This window comes from Eubalaena glacialis, chromosome 2 (assembly GCF_028564815.1).
Source record: "Eubalaena glacialis isolate mEubGla1 chromosome 2, mEubGla1.1.hap2.+ XY, whole genome shotgun sequence".
Classification (NCBI taxonomy): Eukaryota; Metazoa; Chordata; class Mammalia; order Artiodactyla; family Balaenidae; genus Eubalaena; species Eubalaena glacialis.
In genome coordinates this window covers 132870658-132889454 of record NC_083717.1, presented here as the reverse complement: position 1 = coordinate 132889454, position 18797 = coordinate 132870658, and the positions used below count along the sequence as shown (strand labels likewise).

Sequence of the window (18797 nt, the reverse complement as noted above, 5' to 3'; positions counted from 1 at the left end):
TGAGACGCAGGCCCAGGGCTGGGGGCCCAACTGCAAACAAGATCTGTATTCAGTTTTGTCCGCTCTCCTCAGTTTTGTCCTTTGTCCGTTCACTTGAGCCCAGCATCGTCCTCTTCCCTCCTCGCTCGCAGGACTTAGGCATCGCATTGACCAAGGCGCAGTTGATGGGGGTCTGAGTCCTTCCGGAGAGCGGCCCCCAGAGAAGTCCCTTGGAAGGAAGGGCAATGAGCGACCTGGCGCCCGTCTTTCGAAGCACAACCGACGCGTGCGTCTTGGCGCTCATACACTGGTTTGCCTGCCCCAAAGCCAACAAGCGGGCCCAGAAACACGGGCCCGTGCGGTAGGCAGGAGATGGGCGTGCCCTGAGCTTTCTCTCCCCTCTTAAGGGGCATAGGTGGTGAGGAAACTGAATGTAGTATGTAAGTTGGCTTTGTATTGAGGGAGTGCAGAGCACTCCTCAAGGGGAGGATTGAAATCTTGAAATAAAAAGCCAATAAACAAAACAACTTTCCCTACAACGATTGCTATTAATGGAAAAGGCGTCTAACCTGGTGAATAAATCGTTCAAAAGAGTCTGTTCATCATCGGGAGCTCCTCTACAAGGAGGGGAAAGAAAATGTGAAAACAAAACCAAAATCGAGAACCCTCCTTAACCCGCCCCCGCAGTGTCTTGGAGGCCCCTGCCCGACCTAAGAGCCCTCCGCCCTCCCAGACCCCGGCGCGGAGAGGAGGCTAAAACAGCCAAAGAGAAAACAAAACAACAAAACGTTTAATATCCAAGGAGAAAAGTCGGAGTGGGTCTCCGGATCTGCACCGCACAGGGCTCGGCTCCGTAGTCCACTCTGCTGGAGGCCCGGGCCTGGCCGGAGCGGCGCGGCGGATGCCTCCGGCCGGGCTGGGGAGCACAGCCCACAGTTTCTCCTCTCCAGGCGCCCAAGGACCCTCAAGGCGCGGGGCTCACACTTGAAGCCTGGGAACGCGCAGACAGGAAACCCACTTCCTCCTAAGGAGTTTCTTGCTAGCCGGATGAGAGGCGCCCAATTGAAGCAGAATGATCCTCATCTACTAATATCCAGAGTGGCCACAAAGCGACTGGCCATTTATGCCGGCACTTTAAACAAAGATATTTGGTTACTGCCGGGGAAGCAAGTGCACTTTTGCATGGCTGAGCTCCGGGTGGAGGAGGCAAGCCTCAACCCAGCCTCCCGCCCGCTCGGCTGCTCACGCCCGGGGATTCGCCCCCTCCCGGCCAGCTCGTCCCGCCGGGGTTCAGGCTCAGTTCCACCCGGCAACAGGCGGGCGGGCACTCACGACGCTCCCTGCCCGAGCCCTCTCTGAAGCATCAGGGGGGGAAACAGCGTGACCCTGGGCTCGGGTGCTGGGGCTGTGATGTCCTCGGAAAGTCAGCTCCAGTCCCAGAACCCCGCGTGTCCGGGCGATGGGCGAGGGTCGGGGACACCAGGTTTGTTCGAGGTGGAGCAACTTCAGCGATGGCCCTTCGCGTTAATCCCCCCAGCTTCTCGGCTCGGGTGGCCAGTGGTGTCCTTGCCGTAGCAGGGGATGGGGGTGGGGAAGGGTAGCCGAGTGTGGGTTGGGGGGGGCGGCGTGAAGCAGGGGGCCCTAGCCCTCTGGGAAGACCCTGAGCTGGGGGGAGGGCGGCGCGGGGATCTGGGACAGCCTCTCGGCGGCAGCCGATCCCCTGCTCAGCGCCTCCTCCGCCCGCTGGGATTCTCTCTCGGGTAGGGGGAAAGGGGGCGGGGAGCAGAGGTGTCCTTCTGACGGCGGCAGAAGAGGCAGACAGACTGACAGACACGCAGACCAACAGTGGAGCCCCAGGGTTCGTCCCCTGACTCCCGAGCTCCTTTGGTGGCGACTGGGGCTCGGCGCTGCGAAGCCAGATGTGGTCCGTCGGCGGTGGGAAGGCGCGGGGCTGGGAGGCCGCGGCGGGAGGGAGGAGCAGCCCCGGCAGGCTCAGGTGAAAACCCACCCGCCCCTCGGCCCACTCCCCGTCCCCGCCCGGGGAACCCCGACCGAACTGGAAAGTGGTTCACTTTGTAACTCCGCAAGTTGGTTGCAAAGCGGCGTTCACCTTCCTTCTTCCCCAACATCCCTCCTCCTCGGCTACTCCCCATCCCACCTCTTGCCCTCCCCTCTCTCGGTTCCCTCCTCTTTTCCCTCCCCCCGCCTCCCCCCCCCCCGCGCGCCACCGCACCCCACAAAAATGGGGGTAGGGGTTCCGGGGGAGGGGGAAAGAAATGCTTTGGGTCGCGTCTCTGCCTCTCTCTCTCTGTCTCTCTCTCTGTCTCTCTCTCTCTCCCTCTTTGAGACCTAAAAATCCTGACAAGTGAAACTTAAAGGTGTTTACCTTGTCATCAGCATGTAAGCTAATTATCTCGGGCAAGATGTAGGCTTCTATTGTCTTGTTGCTTTAGCGCTTACGCCCCGCCTCTGGTGGCTGCCTAAAACCTGGCGCCGGGCTAAAACAAACGCGAGGCAGCCCCCGAGCCTCCACTCAAGCCAATTAAGGCGGACTCGGTCCACTCGGTTACGTGTACATCCAACAAGATCGGCGTTAAGGTAACACCAGAATATTTGGCAAAGGGAGAAAAAAAAAAGCAGCGAGGCTTCGCCTTCCCCCTCTCCCTTTTTTTTCCTCCTCTTCCTTCCTCCTCCAGCCGCCGCCGAATCATGTCGATGAGTCCAAAGCACACGACTCCGTTCTCAGTGTCTGACATCTTGAGTCCCCTGGAGGAAAGCTACAAGAAAGTGGGCATGGAAGGCGGCGGCCTCGGGGCTCCGCTGGCGGCTTACAGGCAGGGCCAGGCGGCACCGCCGGCCGCCGCCATGCAGCAGCACGCCGTGGGGCACCACGGCGCCGTCACCGCCGCCTACCACATGACGGCTGCGGGGGTGCCCCAGCTCTCGCACTCCGCCGTGGGGGGCTACTGCAACGGCAACCTGGGCAACATGAGCGAGCTGCCGCCGTACCAGGACACCATGCGGAACAGCACCTCGGGCCCCGGATGGTACGGCGCCAACCCGGACCCGCGCTTCCCCGCCAGTAAGTGAGGCCGCCCCACTGCAGGGCCGCGGGTTGAGCGCAGGAGGCGCGGGGAGAGCCGCCGGGAAGGCGCGGCGCCTGCCGGCTGCGCGCTGGGCATCAGGGTGGGCGGCCGGGCAGTGGCGCCAACGAGTCGGGCGCAGGAGCTGGGGAGTCTTCCGTTGTTGAGCTGAGGGGTCCAAGAAGAGGCACTTGGTAGCTCTGGGGTCCTGAGGGCAGGAGCTGGTATTTGGCGTCTGCCAGATGCGGCCAAGTGGCCGCTCTGCTCCGCGCGGGAGACCTCGGAATGCGGAGGGAGGTGGCCCCCTAACTAAGAGAGCCGGGACGAGCAGGGCGCGGAGAGGCGCGGCCTGGCCGGGAGGGAGGTTGCCCTGCTGGGATGATACGCTCAGGCCCCTGGCCTGGCCCACTCTCCAGTCTGGGCTGGTGGGAGGGCTTGTGGCTCCAGAGGGGGTTCTAAATGGGCCGAACAAGTGCCCTCATTGGGGCTGACAGGAGAGAGCGGCCAAGAGGCAAAGAGTCTGGGGTCTCGGGGTCTCTAGCTTTTCGAAAGCGCACACCTCCCTCTCCTAAGCTCCCAAAGCTGGAGCCTACAGCTAGACCCCAGTTCCTGGCCTGGGCCCAGTTTGCTGCCCGTGGCCCACTAACCGCACGAATCCGGTGGGCTGGGCACGAAAGGAACAGGAGGAGCAGTCTTTCTCCACTCTGCTTTTTGGGTGAAGCACCGAGACTGAGGGAGGTAGCCGGGGTTGAGGCGGGGAGCTCTGCAGTAAACCCCTCGACGGCACGGCCTGGGGCAGGCGCCGGCGATGCCCGCGGCTGGGCCTCTCAGGGTGGAGGCGGCCTAGGTGAGGAGTGCGCCGTCGGGGCAGGGGCCGGGCCGGCCAAGCGCGCAGAAGGCAGAGGTGGTCTGGCCCGGCCCGGCCCCTGCCGACGCTGTGCGTTTGTCGCTTACAGTCTCCCGCTTCATGGGCCCGGCGAGCGGCATGAACATGAGCGGCATGGGCGGCCTGGGCTCTCTGGGGGACGTGAGCAAGAACATGGCCCCACTACCAAGCGCACCGCGCCGGAAGCGCCGGGTGCTCTTCTCCCAGGCGCAGGTGTACGAGCTGGAGCGACGCTTCAAACAACAGAAGTACCTGTCCGCGCCCGAGCGCGAGCACCTCGCCAGCATGATCCACCTGACACCCACGCAGGTCAAGATCTGGTTCCAGAACCACCGCTACAAGATGAAGCGCCAAGCCAAGGACAAGGCAGCACAGCAGCAACTGCAGCAGGATAGCGGCGGCGGGGGCGCCGGGTGCCAGCAGCAGCAGGCGCAGCAGCAGTCACCGCGCCGCGTGGCTGTGCCGGTCCTGGTGAAAGACGGCAAACCCTGCCAGGCGGGCGCCCCTGCGCCGGGCGCCGCCAGCCTGCAAGGCCACGCGCAGCAGCAGGCGCAGCAGCAGGCGCAGGCCGCTCAGGCGGCGGCAGCAGCTATCTCAGTGGGCAGCGGCGGCCCCGGCCTCGGCGCGCACCCGGGCCACCAGCCGGGCAGCGCGGGCCAGTCTCCGGACCTGGCGCACCACGCCACCAGCCCCGCGGCGCTGCAGGGCCAGGTCTCCAGCCTGTCCCACCTGAACTCCTCGGGCTCGGACTACGGCACCATGTCCTGCTCCACCTTGCTATATGGTCGGACCTGGTGAGAGGACGCCGGGCCGGGCCTAGCCCAGCGCTCTGCCTCATCGCTTCCCCTACTGCCCGCCACACACCACCAACCACCCACTACACCGTGCGCTTCGACTTTTCTAAAGAACCTGTCCCGATAAGACCAAGGGAAAAAACACAACGACCAAACTGCTGGACGTATTTCTTTTTTCTTTTCTTTTCTTTTCTTTTTCTAAAACGTGCAGGATTTTTTTTTAAAAAAGAAAATAAAACAACCAAGTGATCCAATTCTTTAAGGAGTCTTAAACAGAGAAGGACATAACAAGAACCGCTTTGGGGGTGTCTTTTGGGTGATTCCGATGGGTTTCCCATGCTCGGGTGGGGCGCAGTTTGGAGAGGGCTCTACGCTGACATGCCTCTGGACTCTAGAGATCGAAAACTTCACTCTGGGTACACTGTGCCAGCAAAGTGGACTTGCCTGTAAATACCAGGATTTCTTTGAAGGGGCGACGGGGGCTGGGGAGAGGAAAAGACTCCTCGACAGATCCCGCTTGCCACTGACACAAAGGAAATGCCCCCTCCTGGCCCCCTCTGGCCACCCAGGCTCAGCTGAGACCGGCCCTGGTTAAAATTGTTTTATGTTTGATGTGAACTTGTAGCTGTAAAACGCTGTCAAAAGTTGGACTAAATGCTTAGTTTTAGTAATCTGTACATTTTGTTGTAAAAAACAAAAACAAAAAACCAGTCCCCGTCCCCAGCCCATCATATTTTTTATGGGCCTTGACAAATCTGTGTATATTATTTGGCAGTTTGGTATTTGCAGCGTCAGTCTTTTTCTGTTGTAACTTATGTAGATATCTGGCTTAAGTATAGTTCCTAAGAAGCTTCTAATAAATTATACAAATTAAAAAGATTCTTTTTCTGATTAAAAAACCCATCTTTTGTTTGGTTTTGATTCGGCTTTTTTGGTGGTAGGGGGTGTGGCTCAACATTGGCCTGATGAGATTCGAATTGTTTGGGGGCTCAAAGGATCCTGAACCAGCTAAGGAGGCCGGGCCCAGAGTCTTTGCCCCACGGGAAGAGGGAGTTTTGTTCTGCCTCTGAATTAAGTAGAACCAAACCTTGAGCAGTCCTGGGACTTGGCAATAGAGAGTAGAAAAGCTAAACTCCTTCCACCAGGAGGAAAAGGGAGAAAAGAAGAGAAAGAGACCAAAGGACTAGTTTTCAAAGCCAGGCTTCTGTTTCTTAAAACCTCAGAAGTATCTACCGTGATCTTGTACAGCTGAGCCAGTGTTTTAAAGCAGCCAGCCTCGGACATTCGTTTTAAATAACCCTGAATGAACGATTATTTTTACTAGACGGATCATGCCTGTAGATTTCAACATTAATTCTTTATTTCGAATCCTCGGCGGAGCCTCCTTGGGACTAGAATTCGGTGGGAGGCTGTTTTCGAAAGCGAGGAAGTTGTTAGGGGTTTCGTTTCTGCTCTAAAACAGTTATCCCCGCACAGGCTGGCCGACGGCTTCTCATGGCTTCTCCGGCCTTGGGCGGTGTCCGACTGGGCTGCTGGCCTTGGGGACACCCCTGGCAGGACTTTGGGAGCTGGCCTTTCTGCTCTTTGTTCCAAGGTTTCCATCTCTGGGCTCCTGGTCTCCTAAATCTTTGTAGTAAGGAATCTTTCTCCTGTCTCCAACTCTCCACCTCTCCCCACGCTCCCCCGCCCCCATCCCAGCAAAAACAGAAAACAAAACAAACAAACAAACAAAAAACTGACCTCTCTCGCTACCTCTAACTTCTTGGTCTCTTTGGTCCTCAGATATAGCTGTTGGGGAAGTCTTAATTGCCCCGGGGAGGCGAGGAAGGAGGAGTGGTTGTGGACAGAGAGAAATACGTAGTCCCTAGATGGGCTGTTGCCCGTAGTCCCTAGATGGGCTGTTGCCCCTTCCGTGTCACTTCTGACAAACCTACAGGAAAAGTGGCCGGGGGGGCTGTGGACAGATGCCCCTCCCAGAACTTTTCTCTAGGCCTGAAAGTGTTTGATTGTGGAGGATTGATTCATATTTGGCATGTACTCATTTATCGCCTGGAATTTCAACTTTCTTTTTTCCCTTCTTGCCTGTCACCACCTTTTCTTCCTCTTCTTTGCAGCTCATTCTGACTCCATCTCTCTCTTCCCAGACCTCCACCCTCACCCCCCAGAAATGTGTAAGGAAAATGAGGGGGGGGCGGAAGAGGGGTGTGCTGGCACCAGCAGTCCTCTCTGTAGACTTCCTTGGGGCTCTTCTCCGTGGCGCCCTGACTGGGGACTAGGACGGACTTCCTCCCTCGGGTCTGGCTGCTGAGATACTGTTTTCAGTATCTAGAAGAGACTCGGAGATTTTGAGAGGGCGGTTGGTTGGATCTAGAGAGTGTGCTAGTTGGGGGAAGTCTCAGCAGGCCTCACGTTTTGGAAAACAAGGAAAAACCCGGGAAGTCTGAACACTTGTATTGGAATGGGCAGCAGTGGTCCTGGGACAGTGTGTGTAGGTAGTTAAGTCACCCAGCTCAGGCCCGGCTTGGCAGGGGAGATGTTCATGTTAAGGTCTGAATTCTGTGGGGTGGGAGCTTCCGCTCCACCTGCCCCCGTGCCCAAATCAAGGGAGGGGCTGGGCGGGCGGTGCCCGACAGTGGCCAGGGGGGCTGTCCCCCCAACCCTTCTTGCCCAGAGCGGCCCCGGCCCCGGAGAGTAACAATTTTAGTGAGCTGTGGTACCCTCAGTCTTATCACCCTTGCACTGGTTGGAGTTTCTACCAAATACATTCTTCTCCCCGCCGTCTAGAGTTGGCTTAATTTTGAAGTCTGTTTACTGGTCCCGAGAAAAGGTGAATTCAGCCGTGTCTGCAGATGGGGCCGAGACAAACAGGGCCTTGGCCCCTTCTCTCCATCCATCACACGGGGTCCACCAGCTCCGGTCCCTGGCCGCGCATCGCTGTAGCTGCAGAAAGCGGCCCTGGAAGGCAATCTGAAGCGTCCTGGTAGGGAAAAGGGTGCGTGCTGGGTGCAGCGAAAGACCAAAGACGGAGAGACACTTCATCCCCACATCCCAGTCAGCCTCTGTGATCTTTGCCTTCTCCAGCAGTGGACCTCCCCTAAGTCTCCAGCATCTCTGGCCCGGGGAGGTTCTGGTCTCCTCTGGTGGAGAAAGACTTCTGGTGATGTCCCTGACGCTAAAGTGCCTGGAAGAGCCAGAAGCTTCTCCACGCGCGGGGGCAGCACAGTTCGCCCCGAGGTCCAGGAGAAGCTGAACGCCGCCACCTAAGCACCCCATCCATCCCTAGGCCCCGATGGCTTCGGGAAGTGGGGGAGATTTTGCAGACAGCATCCCCCCCCTTCCTCCTCTTCCCCACCCCCAACCCCGCCATGTAAACACGAGGACTTTCTCGAGAGCCTTGGAGAGCGGCTCTAGTGGCTTCAGGGCCTGAAACCCCAGGCTTGGCTTGTTTGATGTTTAGCATCCCAAAGCGGCTCTCCACCCCCGCCCCAGCCTGGGAACCCGGAGCTGTGGGTCGGAGAGGCAGGAAATCTGCCCTCTCAGCTGGCCGGGCCAGGGACTGGGCCGGGCTTAGGGGAGGCGACAAGATCGGGAAAGAGATGCTCCGAGCCGGAAAGAAGGGAGCCCGGGCTGCCGCCGCCCCCAACAGGAACAGAAGCGGGTACAGCTGGAGTCCTCAAGCCCAGGAGGTGGGTGGGGGCAGGGGATGCGTCACCAGCCAGGGCACCGGCTCTGGGACCGGGCCGGCACGGTGGGAAGTAGCTCGGGGCCCACGAGTGAAATCAGAGGCAGGCCGGAGCCGGCTCGGCGAGAAATGCTCAGGGCACTTACTCCTGGAGGCGGGGGCGGCCCCGCGCGCTCCAGTCCAAGGGCCTCGCAGGAGGCAGCTCTTCTTCCCACTGCTTAGGGCTTGGCCTTTCTAAGGGCAAGACTGGCTCGGGAGCCTTCCAGGGGATTTTAATCGTCCTGGGGCAGGGGTAGGCCTAGGTCTGGCCTTGAGGTCCCCGATTTTGAGACCTCAGGGAAGAATTCTCATACTTTAGAGGCCGCACACTCTCCGAGCGCGCTCGCGGGCGTTTGGGCGCCGGTGAGGGGCTTTCTCCGGGCGCGAGTGCACAAAAGGTAGCGCGAGTCTCTTCTCAGGCGACCCGGGATAAGAGGAAAGGAGAGCGGGGTTTTCTGACTTCCAACTCATTAGGGACCAGGTAAGGTCAATGCTTTCTCTATTATGGCTTTATCTTAAAAGCGGGTCAATTTAAGATAAGGGGGGGGGGGAATCCAGGATCTGTGTGAACCATGCTGATAAAGACTGACCCCTTTCCTGAACTAAAAGCAAGCCAGGCAGACATTCATTTTCTTTAAACAAGAGAGCTGTGAGAAGCTGCCTTGAATTCTGATCTAATGTCCCCAGTCTCTCTAGACATCGCTCTCCCCTCCCCCCAATTATTGGTGTGTATGTGGAGTGGGGAGCCAAGTGATCGAGGATATTGTTTGCAGAGAACTAGAAAGCCTGTTGGGAAATGTGAATCTAAGATGATATGGCTCTTAGGCATGGTTTGCTGGCTTGTTTGTTTCAAATGCTGCTGTCTTTTAGAATGGATGGAAAGCGACAGACTTGAGTATTGGAAGGGATGAGCCTGAATGGGTTCCTTGATCGGTTCCCTATTAGGAGATGCTGGGTACCACCTTCCTCTGGCCCTCCCTGCCTTCCTGACTGGTGTGCTTGTGGTTGTGCAATTGTGTTCTGTGACTTCAGGCCACCCTCTGTGGGGCCCAGTTTGGGCTTCTGCCTCAACTGGGAGCACAGAAAGTTTCCTGGTGCCTCTTTGGCCAGTAGCTTCAGGAAAAAGCGTCCTATCCCCCAATCACCCTCTGTGGCAAGCTTGTCCATCCAAGTGGCGGAAGGAATTGGGTGTTGATGGGAGTAGAGGAAAGAATGTTTTTATTGAAGGGGAGAGCCAAGGTCTGAATGCCATCTCCCCTCCATGTAGTTGTATTTCTAAACTTTCCTTGATGGTCCTCAAAGAAACGGAGGAGGGACAGGTTCAGCATCTCGAGAGCACAGCTTCTGCCTCATCTGAAGCCACAGCTGAAGTGGCTGGCTGTACTTCTCTCTGATAGTGACCTAATGCCCTACTTGGAGGGCATCTAGGCACAGCCCCAGGATCCTCATTTGATAATGTTTCCCATTTTGTCTCTGCTTCCTAAACATGTATTGTGTTTGTTATTAGTTGAGTTGTAACGAAGTTTTGGAAAGGGTGAGATTTAAATTGACTTTCCTGTTTTATTTCTTTTTTAGTTATTTGCAGGACACTGCAATGTAAATTGATCACCGTTAATGTTCTGCTTGAAATGAGAACAAACATAAAAAAAAATCACAGGCAATAACAGGCTTTGTTAAAGAGGGCTCTTTTTTCCAATACAATATTCACATCTGATTCTGCCCACTCTGTATGTAGGTGTTAAGTGGTTGTATACAGACACCTGTCTGTGTGTGTATTGTAGAAATATATACACGTATGTATCTAATATATCTATTTTATTGAGATATTCAAAAAGAAAAAATTAATATAGGATTCTCTTAGTAGGGGATCTTACAGAACCTGTTAGATGCAAGAAAGTTGAATGCATTTACTACCTCAAGTAAGATGTCACATGAAACTGAGTTTTCCTTAAGAAAATCAAGTGAACAAAAACCTTCTTTAGTTTTTCCCACTTTAAATTGGAATATTAATTTATTTTCACATGAAACTCTAGAGAACTAATTATGTTTGGGGAAAATATTAAAATTTGTCCTTAAAGAAAATGCACTTGTTGCCTGAGACACACAGCTGTAGATGAGACTTCTTGAAGCAATCTACAACAAAAATTGTTGTCATGTGCTGCACCTACATTACCCACTAGTAGTAATCGTTAGTATGAACACCGTTTCCAGCTAACAAAAACAAATGGAAGTGTTGCTGCCCCTTGTTTGTAGCAAGTGTCCCCCCTATTCTGGCCTTCACAGAGTAGTGGAAATAAAAGGGCAGGTCTGAGTGTAGTCTGACAACAAGAAAAAGACAAACTTTCCCTCTTCCTTCCCCCCATTTTGCACATTTCCCGGAATCCTCTCTTTGATTGCTACATGAAATTGTCAGTAACACCAAGCTGTTGGTGGAGTGTTAAACAGTGCATTTCTAGGGTTTCTGGTGATTGTTGACAATGTCATTTCTACAAAAGATGTCGGGGCCTGAAAAGTGTACTTGGATACCCTTTTCCAGTTGCTATGTCCTGGAGCAATTCTGTGGAAAATCACCCAGAACGGCCTGGCCTCCACCTTACCTAGCATTCTCCCTCCCAAGGTTGCTGTGTGAAGGTGTCCAAAGCTCTAGGAAAACAAGGGTTTATTTGGTCTGAGCATGACCGATTTACCTGATCTCCCAGGCACACACAAGGCTGAGTGCGGGCCTCGCAGATGTAAACCTGGGAATTACCTTAATGACGCGAAGAGGACTAAGCTGGCTCCTCTAACCTAGGAGGCCAGGTCAACGGTTTAACAAATCTGGCTATGTGTATAGAGGGAACACCGCAAGTTAGGGTCCCTTCAGGTGCCCGCAGAGCACCAGGTTTCTAAACAGACTTTTTCAGACAGGCTTTTTCAGAGGAGACTCTGAAGCCTAGAGGATTAAACCTCTCTCTCCCCTCCTGGCCACTCAATGGTGCCTTGAGGTCTGCAAGGCACTGTTTTCTGGGTGGAGTCTAAGGGGATCGGTGGTTCTGGCCAGTGATGGCATCTTCCTTCCCTTGTGGGTGTGCTTCAGATAGAATTGCAACTCTTGCACCACGGGTGTGCACAGAGCATACATCCCTGCCTCTGGCCAGGGCAAACAGAAGTTGTAGCCAGTTCATTACTACTCACCAACCTGCAATAGTCACCGAAATGTTGGTTACTGCTCCCTGGCAGGACTGATGAGGGTGGCGCCACAGTGTAGTAAATTTTGGAAGTGCTGCAGTGTATCATACCTACAACTCACGCAGCTGGTAAAACTCAGATAGCTGTCTGCATGTCACTTTGGCTCCATGTTGAAATCAAATGGGAGAGCTGTTGGAAATATTTAACAAAAGCCAGCTTACCCACAGCCATAATCTAGCACAGGATGGGGGGTAAAGAGAAAATCTTTGACAAAGATGGTGCCATACAAGGACCATCATGCATCCGTAACAGTTGACATTAACCTTCCAGTGTGAACTGTTTTCTAACAACTACAATGCCACGCCAACCCAAAATTAGTTGTTGAAAATTCTCGACATGGCTAAATACTTAGATTCTGTTGGTTGGGTGTCTGTGGAAGCTGGGGGTTTGTGTGTTTGTGGTTCTGTTCACTGGTAAGAGGAGAGGGGGAAAGAGAGGAGAGTGGAAAGGAGGAGAGGGGAGGGGAGAGGAACAACTGTGCCCAGTGAAAGTGTGCGAGGTTCTGTTGTTGTTTGTGACAGCTGAGTCTCCCGGGTTAGAGCTGGTCTTTAGGTCGAAGCGTTGGGGCAGGGTGGATGAGTGAGTGTATGGTGTCTGGTGTTTAGGGGTGATGCTAGTAAGGAGGGCTGGGGGGCAGAATGGGAGGAAGCGTGTGTACCATGTCTTTGCATTGGGCCAGTAACACAGTGGCAACGTAATTATCCCGCTTAAACATGCTCAAATGGCAAAAAGTTGCAAAATAGATGACCTCCCTGAGAAGAGAGGGAGCTGGTTACAGAGGTCTGCAGCCATCATCCTTTTTTCAATACATTTTAAACAAGAGGATCTAGCAAGTGATTCCGATTCAATACACATAATCAGTTTGCAAGTCTTATTTCCATTTGAAAACAGGGCCATTTGCAATCATAAAAGCTGGACACGCTGAAGGATTCAGAGCGCTTTCCGAGCAGATGATGGGTGACAGAATCTGCAGGCAAGCACTAAATATTTTCTTCTAGCCTCAGACCTTATGCATCAGCCTTCAGTCCCGATGTATTTTAAATCGAATATTCCTGTTGAATATATAACTTAATTGCTTAGAAAATCGAGACTCAATGATTGCAGGGGGAAAAAGCCGGCAAGAAAGGTGAGAGAAACCACGTTAGTTCTTTTCCCAGGTGCTGGTTAACAGTTATTTAGTGAAGAGTACACGGATAAAAGATTTGATGAAAAATTCAAGCTTGTTTTGAAAGGAAGGGTCGCCAGAAGAGGTTGTCTGGGGCTAAAATTCGAGGGTTAGAGCCGCGAAGCCCTGCGCGAGTGCGGCGGGGGCCACAGGGCGTCTGCGGGGCGGGGGCGGTGAGCTGCCACCGAAGCCCAGGGGGCTGCTCCGCGGCCTCCAGCCTCACCGCCAGAGGCCTGAGACCCCCTCCCGGCCTCGCGGTTTCATGCTGGTTGCCAGGGGTCTCAGCTAGAAGTGTGGGCACTTAAAATCTCGATCTATTTTAAGGTCTCTCGTAGAAAGTTTTGGTTTCCAGGATCAAGAGAAGCAACTGTCCGCGACCTCCCCATTCCCGCCGGCGGCCTCAGCTCTCCCCACCCCCTCGGCCTCCCCTCCAACCCGGGTCCGAGGCCTCCCCCCGCCCACCTGCGGCCTCCCCACCCCCCAGCGCCCAGCCCGAGTCCTCAGTTTCTCCTTCCACCCAGCCTCGCCCCCACCCCCACCCCCGAACCAGCGGTGACTCTCCAGCCGGTTCCTAGCTGGGGACAGGAGCAACTCCGCTCCGCGCTGCCTGCCCACCCGGCCCCCAGCCCCTTCTGGAAACCTCCCCAAGAAGTCTGGTGTGCGGCTGAGTAGAAATTTCCCGTGAATTTTGACCCCAGATTATATAGTGAATATATTAGTTCACTGGGTCACCACGATGATCCAAACTCTAATCTGAAGGGATTTTTAAAACGATCTTAAAACACGACCTTTCTTTGAACAAATAAAATCAAACAAAGCCAGCGAACTGCTGCTGTTTTCCCTGATGAGTGTTCCTAAGGAAAAGAGAGATTCCGTCTCTGCCCAGATACCAACATCTAACGAACTTTCTAGTAGGCTGAAACTCAATCTAATAATAGCATGTGCTTAATGTCGATTCCATTTTTATTTCGAAAGGAGATAATTTATTAACCTCCTCAAGTTGGTGCCTCTTAGGCAGGTGTTGTGTTTTTAGACGTCCTTGCAAAGCATTTTCGCCTCTGGGAAGATCTCAGGAGAACCAGTAGACGGAGCGGGGGCAAGCGGGGGAGATTCTGCACAGCTCCTGCTGGCTTACTCAGTTTCCTGCAAAACTCATCCTAAAAGCCCTGGTGTTCTTTTTAACGGATGTCAAATTACAGGGACCACAAAGATCTAAAGACATCCTTCACACATACACACACCAGCTGTAAACTCTCTAGTTTGTTTGTTTGTTTTCCTCTCTAGGACCCATTTTGTGGATAAGCAAGAGTGGTCCTGAGGCACAGGTCCACCCTGAGCCAAGGGGTGGGAGCAGGTCAGGCCTCCTACAACGGGGAGCCTCCACACTCCCTATTTCTGCAAAGCGGGAGGACAGAACTCCAACAACTGACAGGAGGTGAGGGTGAGGCTGGACCAGTAGGACCCAGTCTGCTAGGGTGTAGGGGAGCTAGCTCGTCCACCTGAGGACAGGGCCCCAGCCTAGGCTCGTCTGGGTAGTCAGAGGGGGTGCACAGGAATGTGTCCCGCAAAGAATCAGAGAGCCAGAGCAGGCTCCCAGGCAGGAAGTTTCAGCCACCTGACAGCCCCATAGCGATATGGTGACTACATAACCATTTCTAGGAGTGCCGGTTGAATTGTGCTGATTCCTTCCCACCCTCGTGGACCTCCCTGGGGACCAAGCATACACAGGCTTAGGATTGCTGGCCCGTCTTCAGCAGCAATCCTAGTCTGGGGGAAGAAACTTCAACCTGCCTTACTCAGGAAGTTCTGTCCCTGACTCCCAAGGCTGATGTGGGAGACCCTCATTAGGACCCAAAGATCACCTGCAGGAGCATCATATTCTTGTATTTATAGCCCGAAGTGACTTCATTATCTACTTTTCATTTGTTTCCTCATCCTCCTCATTTTCTATTTTTTCATTTCAATGCCTACATTTTACTTGCTTACTTGTCCAATTCCAGCCTCATAGCTGCAGTATTACTTCGTAGGCAATTCGGTATCATTTTCCTAATGTCAGTACTAAAAGGAAAAGCAGATAAAGTGGATGCGCTAAGCCATAGAGAATGAAAGCCAGCAAGGCCCGTATGGGAGGCCAGTTGGGGGGTAAGAAGACCAGAGAACCGCCAAGGTCAGCCTATCAGAGGACTAGCGAGAAAAATGAGGAAAGCAAAGAGAAGCAGCAGTGCAGAGAAATTCAATTAATGTCAGTAGATGGGAAGGAAGGAATACAGCCCCGACCTAAGGCGTACGCCTGGCCTGGGCAGGCCGAGAACCGGCTGAAGAGGAAACATGTCTGTGTATGGTGGTCCGTCTTTGAGCTGAGGGGCGAATCTAGCAACCCCTTCCTTCCCTCCTGCCAGACCTTAAGAATAGGGACTTTATGCCAGAGCCAATTAAAGGGCTATGGAGCTGAAGGACCAGGGACTGGAGTTCGCCTCCCAAATTCCAGCCTGGCCAGCTCCGGGCTCTTTACCCCGGGGAGGAGTGAATTCCTGGGAACCTGATGGCGGCGGGTGGGGGCGGGGGAAGAGGATGGTGGTAGAGGGCGGAACCACCCAGTGAGGAAATAGTGGCTTCTGGAAACTTCCGTGGAAACATACAAAAACCCTTTCCTTCACACAAGTGCCCCAACCCTCCTCTCTGCAATTGGAGAAGGGACTTTAGAAAAATTGGTCTTTGCCGACCCTGACTGTTGGACAGCGCCCCCTTTCGTCCCGATCGGCGCGCCCTCGAAGGAGGCGCCACGTGGAGGGAGTCCCAGCCGCCTGCGAAAAAGGCAGGGCGATTCCGCTGGGACTCGGAGCCGAGCCCGCCCCGCAGCCCTCACCTTCGGGTCCTGAGCCGCTTCCTCCGGTGGAAGGCGGGTCCCCAGGGGGCGGCCGGTTCCCCGCGACCCTGGAGGGCGCGCTGCGGGCAGAACCGCGTCGGTGCTGGAGATCCCTCCCCAGAGCCGGGCGCGCTCCCCACGCCCTCCCCGGGCCCGCCCGGCTCTGTGGGGCGCTCGCAGCCTCTGAGCCGCGGCCCGCGAGGAGGCCAGGGCTTGCCCCGCCGCCGGGGTCTCTACCCCTGGGAGGAGGGGGAGGAAATCCCCACCCCCCAACTTTCAACGACCGACCAGTCATCCCCTCCTACCCTCGCCCAGCCTGCTTGCAGCCTTCTCCCAGGGGTCTGAATCCCCGGGGCCCTTCCTTTTTTAAGGGTCTCGCGCACACTGTGATATGTTTTAGCTGCAACATATTAACCCTTTTAATACCCTAGCATGACACTGTTAGTGAGGACCTCATGTGGTTGGTGACCGCGGAAGGGCACATTTGAGACTCTTCCCCGCCATTGAGGCATAGGCTCCCCTCCCCACCCTTGAGGCCGAGGAGAGGGACCCAGGCCGAAAGGTGGCCCGTCGGGGCGGAGGGCGGCCGCCCAGCCTTCCCGCCGTCGGCGCCCACCGCTCGGCCCCAGCGGCCAGAGGCGTCCCGCATCTCGGTCCCCGGCCCCTCGGCGACTCCGCCGTCGGGGCTTTTTCCGGGAAGGATGAGGCACCGCAGAGCAAAGGCAGGCAAGCCGGCTCCAGACTCCCAGGTCCTCCCTCCTGGACCCGCGCGTTCGGCCTCCCTCCCCCGTTAATATTCTTCATTAATTTCGGAGGCAAAGATGTCCAACTTTGGGGGGAATTTGTTTCATCTCTCCTAAATTCAGAAACGGAGTCTTCAAAAGTCTTAATGTATGTGTTTAGTTTTTATCTAGCATTCAAATGAATGCGAAGCCACGGATCGAATCCCGTCACTCATTTGGGGTTAGCTTCTCCCGATATTTCACACGGAAAACAAAACTGGGTCCCTCTTATTTGTACTTGTCCTTAACCTTTGCAGCAACTGCTGTAGATGCGGCTCTATCCATTCTCTAATAGATTTTTACCAGGGGCTGGTGACAGAGAACTGATTTCTTTTCTATTAGGGTTTAGCACATCTTTGTTGAAGGCCTGTAGAATGACCAGGGATTAGATTTGCATCTCTTAGACGCCCTGTGTGGTCTTTGTGCGAAGCTTGTAACTGTTAAAAATGACTTGTTAGGAAGCGTGTGGGCTCTCATCGCTCTCGTTTTGACAGAATGATTGTGAAATTCAGATTGGCCCTGTAGGATTTAGCCCGAAGATTCCACCTGAACTCTAAGCAATTAGACCCTAATCTCACTGCAATCATATTTGAGTTAGGATTTGTTGCACATTGTTTACTTCAGTTAAAAGCAGTGGAATATATATATATATTTTTTCTCCAGCTTTTAAAGTGAAATCTCCAGGCGTAAAACCTCAGGACTTCTTAGAAACGGTTTTGGTGGTGATGGGGATTTCTTTTCGGTACGGTTTCCTCCTAGTCCTCCCGCCCGCCCCTCCCCCATTTAAATAACTCTTCTTTCTTCCCCTGTGGCCACGCTAATACCCGGAGCATCTTCTCAGGGGCTGAATTCAGGTCGCCTGGGAAGAACCGCTTGGAGATGACTCCCTGCTTCCAGGGGCGCCCAAACTCCGGCGTCCCCAAGTCCCCGACTGGGCTCCTCCGTCCCGCTGGAGCGCGGAGCTTGCCCACCCTCGCTGGCTGGCGGGCTGGTCCCCGCGTGAGCTCCGTGCAGCGGGCGCTGGTCGGGTCGGGGGTCCGGCTTCCCGCGGCGGAGCAGACGCTTCTAAGGCGCCCGGCGCCCGCTCGGCCGCACGGCGACTGCGAGGCGGCGCGCGGTTACTGCGACCGCCGCGTGGGTCCGGAGCTGCCCCCGGGATCCACTGCGGCCCCTCGGCGCCAGGACGTAGGGGGAGGGAGGGTGGTCTCCTCCGCGCCTCTACCGGCCCGGCGGGCGTGGGGCCTCGCGGCCTGGCTGCGGCCAACGTCTAGGCCCGAAGCGCCCGGGGCGGCCTCCAGCCTCTCCTCGCCGGGCCCCGGCCCAGAGCGCGGGGCTCCGGGCGTCCCCCCGCCGGGCCGTCAGGCTCTCAGCGATTCTCAGGGCATTTCACCCCGCCGCTGTTCCCAAAGGGTCACCCGCGGTTACTAACTGTCAAATCAGGTCACCTTCGTAGCATTATCTTGATCTGTGGTGACTTTATCGCCTTCGTTTATTTATCCAATGCGACTTTGTCACTTTATTTCCTCAGAACATCTCATTTGGGAGACACATGACAATGACTCCGGGTTATCGGGATTTTTCTACTTAGATTCGCAACCACTTATCTGCTCCCAGTGAGTTTGATTCGGTTCCCTAACTGACTGCTTCACCTTTCTTAGCACTATCGAGCGAGCCAACGATGTAAACAAAAATTTTCTAGCATGGAGGACCTCAGTGCCATATATTTGCAGGGGGAAGAGGGAGATACCACTTCTGAAACTTCCCAATAAACTTTTTAATAGCAAGTGCTCCCATTGTCACTTGTCTCAGGCAGAAAAAAAAAAAAATTAAAATGTTCTTTGTACTTGATTCCACAGGAAGGAAGGAAAGCCAGCCTACAACCTAATTCTGCCTTTGTAACAAAAACATTTTAAATGAGGAGAAAGTACTTTGCTGACACTACTTATATAAATGTGAGCAGTGCTAGCTGCTTTAAGCAAGTGGTGTTCTCTTCCAGTATTTTCTGCGGTGGAGTCTATTTTAAAGAGGCCCATCTCTTTGGATAATTCTTATAGCTAATTATTCTTAACTTTATTAAGAATTCTTAAGGGTTCAAAGGAATAAAGGAGATTCTGTCTTGCTGTTGGATGGGGGGAGGTGGGAATGTGGTCTTGGGGGTGGGGAGGAAGGGGAGAACCAAGACTGTGATAATCTCTTTGAGATCTACCAGGAGAAGTCTTGATCTATTGATTGAGGATCGCTGCTCTAAATGAGTCCTGTGTGCAGTTTAGTGCAGTTTTTCATTTGTGAGTAG

At 54.6% G+C, this 18797-nt stretch overlaps 1 protein-coding gene across 1 annotated transcript; it reads left to right on the top strand.

Annotated features, from left to right (window-relative positions):
* Nucleotides 1-1898: 1898 nt before the first annotated feature.
* Nucleotides 1899-4746, top strand: NKX2-1 (NK2 homeobox 1). The gene is made up of 3 exons (XM_061182460.1): nt 1899-1975; nt 2676-3061; nt 4019-4746. Exons 1-3 carry the CDS (start codon nt 1899-1901, stop codon nt 4744-4746), a joined length of 1191 nt encoding a protein of 396 aa, XP_061038443.1.
* The last annotated feature ends 14051 nt before the right edge of the window (nt 4747-18797 follow it).